At 39.6% G+C, this 18,183-nt stretch overlaps 2 protein-coding genes and 1 non-coding gene across 3 annotated transcripts; 1 reads left to right on the forward strand and 2 right to left on the reverse strand.

Annotated features, from left to right (window-relative positions):
• The first annotated feature begins 785 nt into the window (after nt 1-785).
• On the forward strand, nt 786-1,490 carry LOC131822705 (large ribosomal subunit protein uL6-like). The gene has a single exon (XM_059158992.1). The coding sequence runs from the start codon at nt 812-814 to the stop codon at nt 1,388-1,390; it is 579 nt and encodes a 192-aa protein (XP_059014975.1). The 5' UTR covers nt 786-811; the 3' UTR covers nt 1,391-1,490.
• A 1,122-nt stretch (nt 1,491-2,612) lies between these two features.
• On the reverse strand, nt 2,613-2,715 carry LOC131822945 (U6 spliceosomal RNA). The gene has a single exon (XR_009350407.1). It is a non-coding gene; the product is annotated as a U6 spliceosomal RNA (small nuclear RNA).
• Nucleotides 2,716-9,004: 6,289 nt separating this feature from the next.
• LOC131822706 (olfactory receptor 10V1) lies at nt 9,005-9,934 on the reverse strand. Its single transcript, XM_059158994.1, has one exon. It carries the CDS (start codon nt 9,932-9,934, stop codon nt 9,005-9,007), a length of 930 nt encoding a protein of 309 aa, XP_059014977.1.
• Nucleotides 9,935-18,183: the final 8,249 nt, after the last annotated feature.

The raw sequence follows: 18,183 nt of genomic DNA on the forward strand, positions 1-18,183 counted from the left end.
CCCGCTTCCTGGGATCACTGAAAGCATGGATATGACACAGAGGCTGGAAAACCTGAAAGTCACAAAGGTATAGTTGGATGGTAGACCCTGGGTGTAGTGTGTCATCCTACATGTATCATGAAGAGCAGTGGTGGACAACCAAGAAGGACAGGACTTTATATGGTTCGTGTTGGTCTCTGAAGTATTTCTGTGCTCTTATTGATGGGTTCAATTTCTTCCATTAGATTATTTAATCTGTAGTTCTTTGGGTGATTTTTTTTGACGTTCACCTTTTCAGTATGGCAAGTTTTGTGAGATATTCAAAAACGTGAGATATTAGGCATGGTGTCTGCCATCCATGAGGTCAGCATCTGGGTTGGGAGACAAAATACAATGGCATGAAATGTGAGTAATGTCCAGTGCAAGACTGTCCCTCAAAAGGGATGTTATCGTGGGGAAGGTAAGAAAAGCCACACAGTGCTTTGCAATAGAGGCAAAAACTGAGCCAACTCTGAATGCATGGCTCTAAATTAATGATTCATAAATTAATTCAGTATTTTTGAGATATTTAGACATCAAGGTAACAGGGATAGTTTCTTCCTCCAGAGAGGTCACAGTGTCCTTGAGGGAGATAAGTAAGGGCAGGTGCTACAGATGCTGTGATGGAATTATACACAAGGTACCGAGGTAACACGGGGGATGGTGTGGTCTCTTGTCCTGGTGTGGGGGTGGGGTGGACGGTCAGGAAAGGCTATTTAGATGAAGTGTTGCTGAGCTGAATAGCTCAATAAAAAATACATCTATTTGGCTCTCTGCCGCATCTACTGCGAGGATGAAGACCATTCTCAGCAATCAGACGGTCGACATCCCGGAGAATGTCGACATCACCCTGAAGGGACGCACGGTGATCGTGAAGGGCCCCAGAGGAACTCTGCGAAGGAACTTCAATCACATCAACGTAGAACTCAGTTTTCTTGGAAAGAAAAAGAAGAGGCTCCGAGTTGACAAATGGTGGGGGAACAGAAAAGAGCTGGCTACGGTTCGCACCATCTGTAGTCACGTGCAGAACATGATCAAGGGCGTTACACTGGGCTACCGATACAAGATGAGGTCTGTGTATGCTCACTTCCCCATCAACGTTGTTATTCAGGAGAATGGTTCTCTTGTTGAAATCCGAAATTTCTTGGGTGAAAAATATATCCGCAGGGTTCGGATGAGGCCAGGTGTTGCTTGTTCTGTATCTCAAGCCCAAAAAGATGAGTTAATTCTTGAAGGAAATGACATTGAACTTGTATTGAACTCAGCTGCTTTGATTCAGCAAGCCACAACTGTTAAAAACAAGGATATCAGAAAATTTTTGGATGGTATCTATGTTTCTGAAAAAGGAACAGTTCAGCAGGCTGATGAATAAGATCTGAGTTGTCCATCTGCAGAAACGGCGAGAAGCCGGATGATTTTTCAGACTTATTTGTGATATTTTAAAGATGCAATAAAAGCTATACTGAAAAAAACCCATCTATTTAAAAGATATGTAATAGAAAAGAATGGTGGTATATCACTTAGGTTTTAATCATCCTCCTGATTTTAAATAAGAAAGATGGTATTCAGTGAAATAGGTGCTTTTCAAATCCTGGAAAGGATGGAGAAGCAGGGCTAGGCTGGGACTCTAGGAGGACAGCACAGAACCGATCACAAGAGGAACTGCCACATTTATCCGTGAGAGTCTGGGAATCAAAGAGTCACCACTGATGGGATTTTCGGCTTCAGAGCCACACCTCAACTGCTAGACTCCCAGCAGTAAGCAGTAAACAGGTGCCTCATACTTCATGCACCTCTTTCTGTAGGTTATTCAGTTTTAATTCATGTCTTGGGGGAGTGCATCTGATTGGTGGAAACTAAATACATCCTAAATTGCTAGGGAATCTGGGAGTTTGTAGATTTTTAGGTCCTCAAGAAGGACCTAAAGCACAGGAAGACTCACCAGATGGTGGATGAAACAGATTGTGGGCACACCTGGTTGCCAAATTCTCTGTGAGCTGCACACTGACCTCTAATGGCAAAGCTCTGGTACCCTGATGAGGATGTCTGTCTAACCAGACTGGCAAATTAAAGGCCAGAAATTTGTCCCATACCAATCAAACACATGGAGAAGTTTCAAGACTGCAGTTTATAATTAACACACACACAGACACACGAACCCTTAGCCAGTTACCTGCTGTTCTCAAGGCTATCGTGCTCATGTCTTTTTTTTTTTTTTTTGCATATTTATTTTTTATTGAGATATAGTTGACTATAACATCATATTAGTTTCAGGTATATGACATAGTGTTTTGATATTTGTATATATTGCAAAATGATCATCACAACAAGTCTAATTAATATCTGTTACCACAGTTACAATTTTTTTTCTTGTGCTGAGAACTTTTAGGATCTCCTCTCTTAGCGACTATAAAATGTACAATGCAATATTGTTAACCAGAGAAGTCCTATAACCTAGGACTCATTTATTTAATAACTGGAAGTTTGTACCTTTTGACCCCTTCACCCTTTTTGCCCCGCCCCCACCCCCCACTCCCTACCTCTGGCAGCCATGAATTTGTTCTCTGCATCTATGAGTTTGGGCTTTTGTTTTTAAAAATATGGAATGCTTCATGAATTTGCACATCATCCTTATGCAGGCACCATGCCAATCTCAGTATCATTCTAGTTTTAGTACTTGTGCTGTGATGTGAACACTCATTTCTTTTCAAATAATGAGAAAGTCATACACCACATCTGACTTTCAAAACACCTCAGAATGAAATCATTTTTGGGAGAGTGTGTTTCCCAAGTCAGACGCCCACAGACCCCAGCACTCAGACTTTCTGTCCTACTTTGGAGAAGACAAGGGTACCTACAAACCCACTGGGTCATGCCCATGTTGTTCATTTCACTTGCTAATTGAGAAGCAGCTAAAAATCTATTCCCGTGGGGTAAAGCACCACAGAGGCCTGTCCAAGGTGAAGAGGAATGGCCTGAGCTTTGGAAGTGAACAGAACACAGGAGAATTAATGAATCAAAGACAATGCTCTCAGATATCTTAGATATTAACAGTTTTAATCTTCTTATTTTCTAGATGTTGGGATGTGAGCTTGAAGGATGAAAGTGACTTTCCCAGCTTACTGCTCCTAGAAATCATGTCTCCATGTCTCTGAATCTCAGTCCCATGATGCGTCTTCCAGAAAAGCATGGTAGAATCTCTGATGCTCTGTCCACTCTCCGTTGCCTGTTGCAGTAATCCATAATTCCTCCCATCTTTCATACCCCCACAGGTTCCTCAGACATCCCGCTTTCCTCTGTCTGCCCTATCCCCATGTCCTGATGGGGATTGGTTTTTCTAGTGTCTTCTGACTCACCATTTTTTTTTTTTTAAAGATTTTATATATCTGAGAGAGAAAGAGAAAGAGAGAGAGCACAAGCAGGGGGAGGAACAAAAGGAGAGGGAAAAGCAGGCTCCCTGCTGAGCAGGAAGCCCAGTTGGGATCTCTATCCCAGGATCCCGGGATCATGACCTGAAGTGAAGGCAGACACTTAACTGACTGAGCCACCCAGGTGCCCCTCACCTTTTCTTCACTATCCTCTTTCCTCTCCTTCTAGACACTGCTATACTGTAAAAGGATGAAATAAACATGAGAGTCTTTTGGGGATTTTCTTCTGGGTGTTATTGCAGAGTATGCCTGTCCCTTTGGCTCTTTATCTTTGGAATAAAGAGGAACAGGATCAATAACATCCACTCTGCAGCAAGTAAAAGTTACAAATTCTCAAAATTTTTCGATGAACGATGGCAGTTTAAAAATACCCTTGCTAAAATTGGGTTAAATATATCAAAGTATATGATCTTTTAATATGCAGTAATAATAGCTGCCCACTTCCTTCAGATGGATATTTTATAGTTCCCATTTGTATTTTTTTATTATCTGTAAGTCTTAGGGAACATTGGGCTTACAGATATAGAATCAAGTAAGGCATTAATAAATGACTAGTAGCAATACATGTTTCAAAAAAGTTTTTAGGGGCGCCTGGGTGGCTCAGTGGGTTAAGCCGCTGCCTTCGGCTCAGGTCATGATCTCAGGGTCCTGGGATCAAGTCCCGCATTGGGCTCTCTGCTCAGCAGGGAGCCTGTTTCCTCCTCTCTCTCTGCCTGCCTGTCTGCCTACTTGTGATCTCTCTCTGTCAAATAAATAAATAAAATCTTTAAAAAAAAGTTTTTAATAAGAATATACATTTATCAGTAACATTAAAAAATTCTGAAAACCAGAAAAAAATTATCTCCAAAGAAAGTCCTGTTTAATTCCACAGATATTTATGAAGTACCACCACTGCTAAAGGAACAGTGAAGTATACAAATGGTAGAAAAAGGGTAGAACACAATCCCTTTATATAAAGAACATACAATTTTTATGAGCAGCAAGACACTCTTCCTAGATGTAATTTATCTCCTGATAAATTACAGGTGAGTCTAATAAATGTTAGCTGTGGCACTAGATGCTGGGAATTCAAGGATAAATTGCATATTCTCCACTCCCAAGACACTCACAACAACTGAAACTTTTTCCATTCAGATGAAGACATAAAAGAAATTATAAACTACCAGTGGGTTTCAAAACAATAAGACAGCCAACTCAGTGCAAGTCCCTATTAAAATTCTGGAAACACGTGATTGAACAGATAATTTATAGGCATTTTGGAAAGTCTGGTGATTAACTAAGAAGAGCCCATATGAAGCGACCCAAGATAAATCATGCCAAACGCACTTTGTTTTTAAGATTTATTTATTTATTTGATAGACAGAGATCACAAGCAGGCAGAGAGGCAGTCAGAGAGAAAGAAAGGGGCAGGGGGAAGCAGGCTCCCTGCTGAGCAGAGAGCCCATTGTGAGGCTTGATCCCAGGACCCTGTGACCATGACCTGAGCTGAAGGCAGATGCTTTAACCCACTGAGCCACCCAGGCACCCTGAATTGGTTATTTTTTTATGCAAAATATACCATTTCAACCTTAACGACTTACAATATCTATCATTTTATTTGTCCATGTTTCTGTAGGTCAGCATTTTAGCTAGTTCATCTGGGTAGTTCTTTTGCTGGAATCACCAATGTGGCTGCATCATCTGTTGGATCAGCTGGGATTGGTCTAGGGAACCTTCTTGATAGCCTATCTCTAGGTGTTATCCTAGCCCCGACTTCATGTGGCAGTCGCTGGGCAGCAAGAGGGGACAGATACCAAAAGAGTAAGTATAAGCTTCTGCTTGCAATATATTTGCTAATGTACCATTGGCCAAAGCAAGTCACATAACCATGGGGGAAAGGGGCCACACAGAGGCATGGATCCACTGGAAGCGGGGTGTTCATAATTGTGACAGTGTACCACCAGTGGCATTTACTGAGCATATTTCTAGCTGACTGGACAATAATTCCCAAGTAGGAGGACTATAGATGTTCACTTATATTTTGTTCTGGATATTGGCTAATGATTTGGACAAAGGAAATGAAATCTGATTGTAATTTTGATCATGTCATAAAACTATGATGAATAAAGTCCTGAAGATGACTGTGGCATTTTGGATCACTTGGCCCAAACCAATTAAAAAAAAGAACCAATATATCAGTGTTAAATGAAAAGTCCTACAGGGGCATCTGTGTGGCTCATTTGTTTAAGTGTCTGACTCTTGATTTCAGCTCAGGTCATTATCTCAGGGTGGTGAGATTGAGCCCCATGTTGGACTGCTGAGCTGGGTGTGAAGCCTGCTTATGATTCTCTCTCTCCCTCTGCTCTTCCACCCCTACCCCCACTTACATGTACATGCTCACTCTCTCTCAAAAAAATGTCCTACATATATATTAGTAAAATAAATTGTGATCAGGCAAAATTGAAAGTCAAATGAAATGATATGGAGATTTTATTTGATACCAAATTTATGAGAGGCTAAAATGATCAAGGTGAATTGATAGAAACGTAGTTCATAGGTCATGAAAAGTAACAGTTCCCCAGAACAAGATATTCCCACTGCACTGTGTTTATTTCTGGTTGAAAATTTGTAGAAGGATATGGACTAGGGAAAATTTAGAAGGTGACTGGTGTGCGAGCATTTAAATATGATCTCTTGGAGAGAAAACCAATGGAATATTTGCTCTAGAGAAAAGAAGACTAAAGACTTAAAGAAGATACAAAATCTGTTTTAGTACTTGGAAGAACTATCAAGGAGAAGAAATCTCCAGAGGGCCAAAATAGGATCAGTGGGAGGAAGTTGCTTGTGGATGGATTTTAGCTCAAACAAGTATGTGGTATTTTGACAACCAGAGTTATCCAACAAGGAATGTTGTGTCTTACAAGTGAATGATCTTTCTCCTTGGAAGCTCAAGCAGAGTCTGGAACACTGAGGTGCTGTAGAAGGGATTCTTGGGAAGTCAAGATTCAACACTTCTTTTCCTATATTTTCACTTGTTAAATTAAATAACATTTTCCTCCATTACTATTACCCTTTTTATTGCTAGGGTGCTCCTTAAAAGTCACAAACACTGATTTTGAATCCTGCTACATTACTGAATGGCTGTATGAGTTCTAGTAGATTGGGTGTGGAGTCTTTTGGGTTTCCCATATAAAGTATCATGCCATCTGTGAAGAGCAAAAGTTTGACTTCTATGCCAATTTGAGTACCTTTTATTTCTTTTTGTTGTCCGGTTGGTGTTGCTAGGACTTCTAGTACTATGTTGAGTACTAGACTAGGACTAGGACTTCTAGTACTATGTTCATAGTGGTGAGAGTGAACATCCTTGTCATGTTCCTGATCTCAGACACCCTTCAAATTGAGAATGATATTCACTGTGGGTTTTTCATAGATAGATTTTATGAAGTTGAGGAATGTTCCCTTTATCTCTCTACTTTGGAGAGTTTTGATCAGGAATGGATGCTATATTTTGTCAAATTATTTTTTTGCATCAATGAAGAGGACCATGTGGTTCTTCTCTCTTCTCTTATTGATTTGTTCTCTCAAATTGATTGATTTGTGAATGTTGAACAACATTTGCATCCCAGGGATAAATCCTACCTGGTTGTGGTGGATAATCTTTTTAATGTACTATGGGATCCTATTAGCTAGGATCTTGTTGAGAAACTTGGCACCCATTTTCATCAAGGATATTAGTCTGAAATTCTCTTTTTTGATAAGGCAAAGGAAAAAAAAGTGAAAATGAAATTTTGGGACTTCATCAAGATAAAAGGCTTCTGCACAGCAAAGGAAACAGTCAACAAAACAAGAGGTAACCCATGGAATGGGAGAAGATTTTAGCAAATGACCCTACAAACAAAGGTCAATAAAGATCAGTAAAGAACTCTTCAAACTCAACACCCAAAAAACAGATAATCATGTCAAAAAATAGGCAGAAGACATGAACAGACACTTCTCCAAAGAAGACCTACAGATGACTAACAGACCATCATCACTAGCCATCAGGGAAATTAAAATCAAAACCACATTGAGATATCATCTTACACCAGTTAGAATGGCCAAAATCAACAGGAGAGGAAACAAGTGTTGGAGAGGATGTGAAGGAAGGGGAACCCTCTTACACTGTTGGTGGGAATGCAAGTTGGTGCAGTCACTTTGGAAAACAGTATGGAGATCCCTCAAAAAATTAAAAATTAAAATTACCCCAAAGATACAGATGTAGTGAAAAAAAGGGTCACATGTGCCCCAATGTTCATAGCAGCAATGGCTACAATCACAAGCTGTGGAAAGAGCCAAGAGGCCCTTCAACAGATGAATGGATAAAGAAGATGTGGTCCATATACACAATGGGATATTACGCAGCCATCAGAAAGAACAATTACCCAACTTTCGTATCAACATGGATGGGACTGGATGAGATTATGTTGAGTGAAATAAGTCAAGCAGAAAAAGTCAATTATTCCATGGTTTCACTTGCTTGTGGAGCATAAGGAATAACATGGAGGACATTAGGAGAAGGAAAGGAAAAGTGAGCTGGGATAAATTGGAAGGGGAGATGAAGCACGAGAGACTGGACTGTGAGAAACAAACGGAGGGTTTTGGAAGGAGGGCGATGGGGGAATGGGAGGGCATGGTGGTGGGGATGGAGCAGGGCACATATTGCATGGAACACTGGGTGTGGCATATAAACAATGAATCTTAGAACACTGAAAAAAAGATAAAAGTAAATAAAGATGTGGAAAGAAAAGAAGGAAAAAGAAAAAGAAACGTCATGAACATAATCATGAGTTTTCATTTTGGTTAACAAAACAAAAATATGTTAAAAACAAAAAGAAGAAAAGAAAAAGGTCCCCCTTACTTTGGCCAACTGAAAAGCCTCCTCTCTCTCTCTTTCTTTTGCCATTCAGAGACTCCTCAGACAATATTATTGTGTGAAGATAACTTAGTATTCAGATATTTATTTATTTATTTATTATTTATTTTATTTATTTATTCTTTATTTTTTAGAGAGGAAGAGAGAGAGGGAGGGGAGGGGCAGAGAGAAAGGGAGAGAGAGAATCTTAAGCAGGTTCCATGTTGCAGGCTCAGTCTCATTACCCTGAAACCATGACCTGAGCCAAAATCAAGAGTCAGATGCTTAATTGATTGAGCCACCCAGGTACCTCTAGATTTTTAAATACTTGTGCTGTCATCTTGGATATATCTTTTTTAGTCATTTTTATTTCCTTTTCTAAAAGATGAAGACAATGGTCCTTACTATGGGCTAAGTGAGATAACCCGCAGGACGTGCCTAGCAGATAGCAGGTGTCCAATAAGTGTTGATGCTTGTCCATCCATGCCCAGGACATCAGGCTACCCTCCATGATACAGCTTTATTTCCATTACACAGTAGCATTCATCTCTTCCAGTGATCCTAGAATAGTGAGCCATGCTTCAATTTTCTGGGGACATTCCTGGCTCACATTGTCTCAGCATAGTTATTAATAGCATCCCACTCATTCTCTAATATCCAATTTCAACATGTCATGGGATCATCCTACCTAGAACTTCCTCAGTGCCTTCCTTAGGGCATCTTTCAGTTCCTTGTTCCTTATACTGTAGATCAAGGGGTTTAGAATGGGAGTGATGAAGGTGTAGACCACGGACACCATTCGGCCCATCTCAGGAGAGTAGCTGGAACTGGGGGACAAGTATATAAAGCTGGTGCAGCCATACTGCAGGAGGACCACTAAGATATGAGAGGAGCAGGTTGAGAAGGCTCGGTGGCGCCCTTCCGCTGACCGGATCCGTAGAATGGCTGCCACAATGAAGACATAGGAGATGGAGATTAATGACAGGGGGATGCTTAGGACAATGAAGCTGATGATATACAGGGCAGTCTCATGAATGTGTGTGTCTGCACAGGCCAGGCGCATGACTGCAGGCATGTCACAGTAGAAGTGGTAGATCTCATTGTTGTTGCAGAATGGGAGATGGAAGATTAAAATAGTCAGTGGCAGTGAAAGCAGGAACCCTAGCACCAGGGATCCTACTATCAGCTCCACACACAAGGGCCAGCTCATGATGCAGGTGTATCTTAAAGGGTAACAGATTGCCACGAACCGGTCATAAGCCATGACTGCAAGCAGGACACAATCAGCTCCACCCAAGAAGACAAAGAAAAACATCTGGGTCCCACATCCAGGGATGGAAACAGGAGTTTTGCCCATTGAAAGGAGGTTTGCCAAGGCCAGGGGGGCAATAGCAGATGTATAGAAGATTTCCAGAACTGCCAGGTTAGCCAGGAAGAAGTACATGGGGATGTGGAGGGAGTGGTTGATCTGGACAAGGACCGCAACAGTGGTGTTTCCACTGAGGCTGGTAAGATACATCACCAGGAAGGCCACAAAAATTCCCATCTGGATCTTAGGGTCAGTGGAGAATGGACGAAAGAAGAACTGTATCTTTGAAGTTTTATTTATTTCTTCCATGGGTAGTGTATTTGATCTGGGAAAAGGAAAACTGGCATGCATCTCTAGGCTGCTTTCATGCCATATGATTCATTTGCACTCCCCTGTTCATTGTTAGACATTTTCTGAGGTACCTCAGCGATTATGTGCACACAGTTTTATGTTGGTGCAGATCATGGAATGTTATAATGCATGTGTTTGGCACTCCTCACCTTTCCAACTCTACCCTCAAATACAAAGCTTGAGAAATCCTCAGCAGTGGGGATTTGAAGGTTCTTGGAAAATCATTTCATATAAAAGAAACTGGAGATGTATAACTAAAAGGAAGATCTGCATGAATTTTGGGGGGTAAAAAGATTTCCATGAAATTCCTTACTTGTGGTTGCTCACGAGGTCCTTAGGAATATAAATTGTCTCTAATGCTGATTAATTAGTACTTAAGTAGAAAAGTTTTAGATGTACTGATTTAGACCAGGGATTGGCTATTACCCAATGAAAAATAATTTTCCAAACTCCCCAAATATACAACTCTGATTTGGAACAGCTCCTTCCTTATTGTTCCAAAGAAAATCAAAGTAGTAGTCAACATTTTCTAAGATAAGTATGGCTCAGAGAAAACTCCCAGGGGATAGATAGTCTTTGGAAAGGTGGTTTATCATCTCCTGAGACTGGTTACCATCATGCAAAGAAGAACATGGCTCCATGAGTTCTTTGTCCTTCATGTAATTCCCGTCCAAGCTGACTAGCAGCCCACAGAAGGTTATAGAGGCCCAGAGAATCAGAGCACTGCCAAGTGATCAGGTCTATCTCTTCTGAAAAGGTTGCTGGGTTTGTCCAAGGTCTCACAAGTGGTCCTTTTTTAATTCATCATTTAAATATACAAGGTACTGTAGAGGATGTGTAGATGATTGAGATGCCATCTGTGGAGTCACAGGGACAAGACTGTTGGCTAGATTTTTCCTTATTCTTGTTCTGTTTAAAACACTTGTTCCTCCCTTGTCAGTTTCACTCAATTTGATTTAATTTAATTTGTAGACAGCACTTATAACACAGGGAGAAAATGTGGTTAAAAAGTGGTCTTTTAACTAAGTCAGTAAACTGACTCTTTGGTTATATGACTAAACAATCTTAGGACAATGCATATATTAAAAAAGCATATAATTTGGGGGAGATGATCCTCCCAGGAAAGATGGTAGAAAGTAGGCTATGTTGGGATAAATGATGTGTACTCAAATTCCATCTTTGCTACTTACCAGTTTTGTGATTTGCTAAGTCACTTGCCCTCTCTAAGACCCCATTTGTTCAGAATAGCACCTCACTTCTTCACAAGGTTGCTGTGAGGTGAAAATGAAATTATGTCTGTACAAGAACCTACTGGAATGTCTCGCACATATTAAAGGCTCAATAAAATATATTGATTCATTGATTCCTTTCATTATCTATCCTTTAAAAAAATATTTTATTTACTCATTTGACAGATAAAGATCACAAGTAGGCAGAGAGGCAGGTAGAGAGAGAGGGAAGCAGGCTCCCTGTTGAGCAGAGAGCCCGACATGGGACTCGATCCCAGGACCCTGAGACCACGACCTGAGCCAAAGGCAGAGGCTTAACCCACCGAGCCACCCAGGTGCCCTTCATTATCTATCTTGAGACTGAAAATGATTTAAATTGCTGAATGGGTAGAATGCCTGGCAAGTCTATCTGGTGTTTTCTGGGAAAGATTTTATGTCACATCTGGTTCCACTTCTAGTTTCCTGTGTCACCTTGTATTGCAGAAATCCCTCTTTAAATAGAATGAAGAATGACCACTGTTTCATAAGTTAGTTGTTACAGCTAAAAGAGAGCTTATATGAAATGTCTTGGTTTTTGGTTTATCTGGTCTAATTGACTTACATGGCATTGTACTGAATATAGCACAAAGTTAGACTCACCCGAAGAGGAAGGTGAAATCTTAACTCGGAAGTGTCGATTGTGGGAGAAACAGAGAAGAACAATGTTATAACCATCATTCACAGGACAACAGTCCTGTCTGAAGCACAAGTATTTGTGGCTTTTGGAGATGCTCATACCAGCTGTAAGGTCTATTCATACTTAGTCAAACAACATGTTCCAACATCAGATGTATCCAAACAAAAGGCATATTCATCCTTACAAGACATTGTTGAATAACATTTTCTATATGCTTGAATATATATGAATTTCATATAAGAATTATGAATTCATAAATATCATTCATAAAATGAAATTCAAATTTTGTATGCATCTATATATCTGAAGAGATTAGATGTCTGAAGAGATCCTTACTTTCTGGAAGATGCTTCTGTGAGAATTTCCTGGCAGTAGCATCTGGTAAGAAGGAGCCCAATGTGATATCGATTTATTGCTAACACATTAAGTCATATGGAATTTGTTTCTGAAACCACTAATGGTAGCATACAGGCAATTTCACAAACATATTTTGAATATGTCAAATGAGATATTCAGGCATGCGACAAAAAGTTATTCTCCTTCTGAATACCAGTGGGTGACATTTATTGGGCCCTGATACGCTGTGCTAATCATTTTAAAGGCATCATTTCACCTCAGTGGTCTTTTTCAACAGGTCAGAAGACAATATTCAACAGGGACCTTTGTTGTCTATATTTTTTCAGATGGAGAAATTCAGGCTTCTGGGTTGGACTGATTTTTCCCAGCTGTTAAATGGCAAGGTAGAATTTAATTTCTATGTCAGTTTAGAAGCAAGTGTAAGCTTCTACCATTCAAATAAACTGTACCATCACTGAGCAATGCACTATCTGTGAAGCTGAATGGTAAGTGTCCTAGAGAGAAAGCCTTTTTAGTTCCTTTTTTTAAAACTTTTAAAATTCTAATTGATCCTTATTAACAAAACTATTTCATTGGAAAATGATGTGCCACAAACCTTTCTCAGTTCATTGCAAGGTCAATGCTCAGTCCCTTAATTTGTGACTTCTCGCTTTCCTTTTTGCTCCTTCTTGTCTATGCCCTCACCAACTACCCATTTAATCAACAATATTCACTTTAATAAATCCTTTAAAAATATTTGTTAAGGCTCTACTCTATGCAAGGCATATCTCAAGGGTCTAGGAAAAGAAGGAAAAGTGTACAGAATGAGAGAAGCCAATGTTCAAAGAGCTGAAAATTGAGAGCAATAAAAATAGTAAAAGTCAAATTCATTTAAGTACCTTATGTTAAATTCACTTAAGTACCTTATGGTAAAGGACAGCATGCCCGGGGAGCACAGGCATATCGCTCTTTTTTGCAATAGCGTTTTTTGAAAAATTGCATGTAATTAGAATTATTTTTGAACATATAAGGGAGATTCTTGATGTGAAGGAAGCTTCTAGTCATTCCTTTTGTAATAGATGTTTCCTAGTTTTTTAGCTTCTGTAAGTTTGATGTTTGGAATGATGGATTTTTTTAAACTAGGGAAAGCCTTCGAAGTACTGACATCTGTATGTTTCCGTGCTACTTAGCAATGAACTCTTAATCTGATGTAGAGTATGATTCCTCAACCATTTTGGACCAAACCTCCTTCTTGCCATTCACCAATCTGAAGAGCATGAATTTTGCGGCGTGAGTTCTTGAGTTCCCCTTAAACCATCTGGTATAAAACATTGGTTCTGAGTAGGAACTGAACTTTGTCTGTGAAACGTTCCATCCGTAGTTTCTCTTCCCTGGCCAGTGCCTACCATAAAGCTTGACCTAATTACAAACTAGGGATTTTCCTAATCTCAAATCTGGAGTCTGGGTGGAAATTCTTACCTTATACTGGGCTTGTGTGGACTGCAGGTATTTGCAGATATACTTGGATCCTTTGCTGAACACTGAGGACCCTGGAGTCTGCCCCTAGGTCCTTTTGTCCTCAGAAGATCCCTGGGCAGGGATGCTCACTACTTCTAGATTTCACATATCTCGTTGATGCAGGGCACTATGTGAAAACGCGTCTCAAACTCAACCGATTCCTATCTAATCGACTCTTAGCTTGAAGAAGGCATGTTCCATCCTGCCTTTTTCTTCTTTGTATAAGGTAACATCCAGGCTTTACTACTACATCCCCGTAGCCTAAAACCTATCTTTGAAGTTCCCCTGACATTCAGACTCGAAATTATCATCAAATAAGGACATTCCTAACTAATCTGGCTAAAGGGACATTCTTGGTCTCCCGAGATGACAGAGGTCCGCCTGGGAAGCATAAAGCGACAAGATTAAATACAGTGTTTCTTAAGAATTAAAATTGCATCAGGATTATCCCATTGGTACATCTTCCCTGGGGATTGTCTTTCAGTAACTTGTTGGTAAATTCAGTGATGTGGTGAGTTGGGGGAAAGAAAAAATTATTATTTTCACTTGACTCACCTTGAAATCATGTTTTTTAAAAAGTTAATTCCTACATGCAGCGTTCTTTTTCTCCGTCTCCTTCTCCTCACCTTTCTCCTCTTCCTTCTTTTTTTCTTTTTTTAGCAGGGAGGCCATACTCTGCAATATCTCTTGCTCTCTTTACTTCCGGAAAATTAATTCCTCCTAATTTTACTTTATATTTCTGATATTCCTTCTTGGTCTACTTTGCTGGTTTCTTCTTTTCCCCTAACTTCCACTCGAGCTGGGTCTCGCTCCTAGGTCCTCTTTTCTTTTTACATTTTTTTCCTCCAGATGATTCAATTTAGTTGTTTGGCTGAATTATCAGCAACAGACTGATAATTCTCAAATGCGTTATTTCCAGCTAAACTTGTCCTTGAACTTCAGACTTGTATATTCACTATTTGACATTTCTGTTAGATCACTAATAAGTGTCTTCTGTTCCACACATCCAACATGACACTCTTCACTCACTATCTACTTGGGTGTCCTGTATTGAACTGTCTAAATCCTGACCGTAGTCTCTCAGTAATATTTGTTGAGATTAATGAAGACTGATGCTTCATTCAATATCATCCAAAGACATGGTTTTCTTTTAGTGTTCCCTGGAGAAATGAAGGACCGTCTAGAGCTTTTTCTTTTTAGAAAGGTCATTCACAAAATTACGGAATGAAAAGGGATGTTATTTATTTATTTATTTATTTATTTTACACAATAAAACTTTGAAAAGGGATTTTAGAGGTCATCTAAGTGTTACCATCTCTGATCCCCATATCTCAAAGGCCATTTGAGATTATTAATTTAGTATTTCAAAAGCTCTAACATGTCGTATATTTTCCTGGGATGATTTTATATTATTGTTATTATTATTACTTTGTTTTTGTTTATTTGATAGAGTTGGGGGGCACCTGGTGGCTCAGTCTGTTAAGTGTTCAACTCTTGATCTTGGCTTATGTCTTGATCTCACAGTTGTGAGTTTGATCCCAGCATTGGGCTCCATGCCTAGCATTTTTTAAAAAGTTGTAGGTAGTAATTTTCAAATCATGGGGTTTGGAGACTATATATATATATATATGTGTGTGTGTGTGTGTGTGTGTGTGTGTGTAAAAGAATGGCTAAAGGAGGGATACCTGGGTGGCTCAGTCAGTTAAGTGTTTGCCTTTGACTCAGGTCATGATCCCAGAATCCTGGGATTGAGTCCCACATTGGGCTCTCTGCTTAGCGGGGAGCCTGCTTCTCCCTCTCCCTCTGCCTGCCACTCCCTCTGTTTGTATGCTCACACACTCCCTCTGTGTCAAATAAATAAATAAAATCTTTGAAAAAAGAAAAAGAAGACTAAAAGAATAGGTATGAATTCAGACAGACTTGGATTTAAGCCTTGGCTCAGCCACTGGCTGAGTGTGCCTTTGGATAAGTTAATTAAGCTTTCTAAGCCTTGCTTACCTTACCTGCAAAGTGGGAATGATAGTACTGCTCCTCTTTAAACTTTATGACTGTGGGGTTCATAGAGAAAACCGTATATTTCGTGTGGTGCAGAGAATGTTGAGAGCTACTTATTTCATTCATCCTTACTTCCAAATATTCGTCCCCAATATTTTGTGTTCGAGCTGAAATTGACAAATAAGAATTGTATATATTTGAGATATATAATGTGATTTTTTATATATGTATACATTGTGAAATGATTGCCACAATCAAGCTAAATAATATATCCATTACCTCATACAGTTATTTTTTTGTGTGTGGTGAGTATACTTAATATATCTCTTCACTTAGAAAATTTCAAGTGTACAATACATTATTATTAACTGTAGTCACCATGTTGTTACAGGTGGTATCCAGAATCTATTCATCTTATAACTGGAAGCTTGTAATCTTTGGCTAACATCTCCCCAATTTCCCCACATCTCAACCCTTGATAACCACCCTCTACATTGTGTTTCTAGGAGTTCAATTTTTAAGAGTCCACATTAAGTGATATGACTCAGTATTTGTGTTTGTCTGGTTTATTGGACTTAGCAAAATCTTCTGGTTTATCCGTGTTCTCACAAACAGCAGAATTTCCTTTCTTTTTCTTGCCTAATTACTTTGTCTAGGACTTCCCGTGTTAGGTCGAAAAGAAGTGGCAGATAATACTTTTATGCTCAGAACTGCAGAAAAGTTATCTGATGGACTTCAGCAGAGATGCTTTATAAAAGCTCTGAATAAAATAAGAATAGAAGTAAACTGTTTAAATATACTATAGTTAGCTTTAGCTGTTCTGTGAATATTTATTGAGTACTTACTGTGTGCCAAGACCTGGGAGTACAAAGGGGAATAAATCAGGAAAGATTTCTGCTCTTGTGTCTACATTATTGAATGCTGCTTCTGACCTAAGCAACTCTTCTAAGTATGTCATATGTATCACTTACTCTACATAATTACATTGTGAAGGAGGTGCTGCTATTATTCTATTTTTCAGAGAAGGAAACTGAGGACCAACATGTCAAGTAGCTCACCCTAGGGGATGTAGCTAGCAAGGGATGGCACCAAAATTCAAACCTATGCTGTTCCTAAAGCAGGAATCAGCAAACTGCAGGTACATGTCACATCTCTGGGCTGTTTAAAAAAATTTTTTTAAAATTTTTATGTATTTATTTGACAGACAGAGATCACAAGTATGCAGGGAGGCAGGCAGAGAGAGAGGAGGAAACAGGCTTTCCGCGGAGCAGAGAGCCCCATGCGGGGCTCGATCCCAGGACTCTGGGATCATGACCTGAGCTGAAGGCAGAGGCTTCAACCCACTGAGCCACCCAGGCGCCCCTGGGCTGTTTGTTTTTTGTAAAGAATGTTTTATTGGAATACAGCTGTGCTTATTCATTCCCGTTGTCTACGACTGCAGCAAAGATGAGCAGCTGTGACAGAGGCTGTACGGACCACAGAGCCTAAAACACATGCTTTCTGGGACTTCACAGAGAAAACTTGCTGACTCCTGTGGAGCCTAACTTCATGTAAAAACGACTCTATTAAGATCTCACAGCAGGCGTCATTAAAATGGTAGAATAATTAAACCACATTCACAAAATACCAGGTGCTAGACAGGATGCTTGCCATCATCGTGATTAATCAACACTTTTTGGAGGTTCTAAATAATGCAGTCAGACAAGAAAACGAAATAATTGGTCTCAGATGATACGATTTTACACTTAGAAAATGTAAGAAATTTTAATTTAAAACTTCTGTCTGTTAAGGGATCTGGGGTGGGACCTGAGATTCTGCACTAGTACCAAGCTCCCAGCTGATACTGATTTTGCTGATACCCATATCACACTTAGAATACCAGTGTATGGGTATTAGAGAGGGCACGGATTGCATGGAGCACTGGGTGTGGTGCAAAAATAATGAATACTGTTATGCTGAAAAAAAAAAAAAAGAATACCAGTGTATTCTTTGCAAGCATGTAGTCTAGAGGGTGGCTTTGAAGTCCTTCAAATTAGATTCTATTTCTAGGTTTCTCTGTTTTAAGATACCTAATTTTGGTCCCATTATTTACTCTGAAAGCCCCAGTTTCATCATCTGTAAAATAGAGGTAATCATAAGTAATAAGGCACATGACATGCTTAGCAGAGATGTGCCCATAGTAAGTATCCAATAACTGTCATCTCTATTAATACCTTTTAGAGGTCAAATTTCCTTTGACAACCTGTGGAAATGCAGAAGGCAATAGGAAATATCCAAACTACCTTTTTTTTTTTTTTTTTTTTTTTTTTAAATAAAGCCAGTTAGATAAAGTAACCTGTTGGAGAGGAGAACTATGCATCTTTCCCTCACATCTAGCAAGATCTCTATAAAATTGATATTTGAGGGGGAGCAGGAAGGGCAGAAGGAAATGGGTGAGTTTGATTCTGGGACCA

The sequence above is a fragment of the Mustela lutreola genome, chromosome 1, assembly GCF_030435805.1.
Source record: "Mustela lutreola isolate mMusLut2 chromosome 1, mMusLut2.pri, whole genome shotgun sequence".
Lineage (NCBI taxonomy): Eukaryota > Metazoa > Chordata > Mammalia > Carnivora > Mustelidae > Mustela > Mustela lutreola.

Bases quoted from the DNA above. Each gene is read 5' to 3' on its own strand.
- LOC131822705 (XM_059158992.1), top strand. From the start codon at position 812: ATGAAGACCATTCTCAGCAATCAGACGGTCGACATCCCGGAGAATGTC.
- LOC131822706 (XM_059158994.1), bottom strand. From the start codon at position 9,934: ATGGAAGAAATAAATAAAACTTCAAAGATACAGTTCTTCTTTCGTCCA.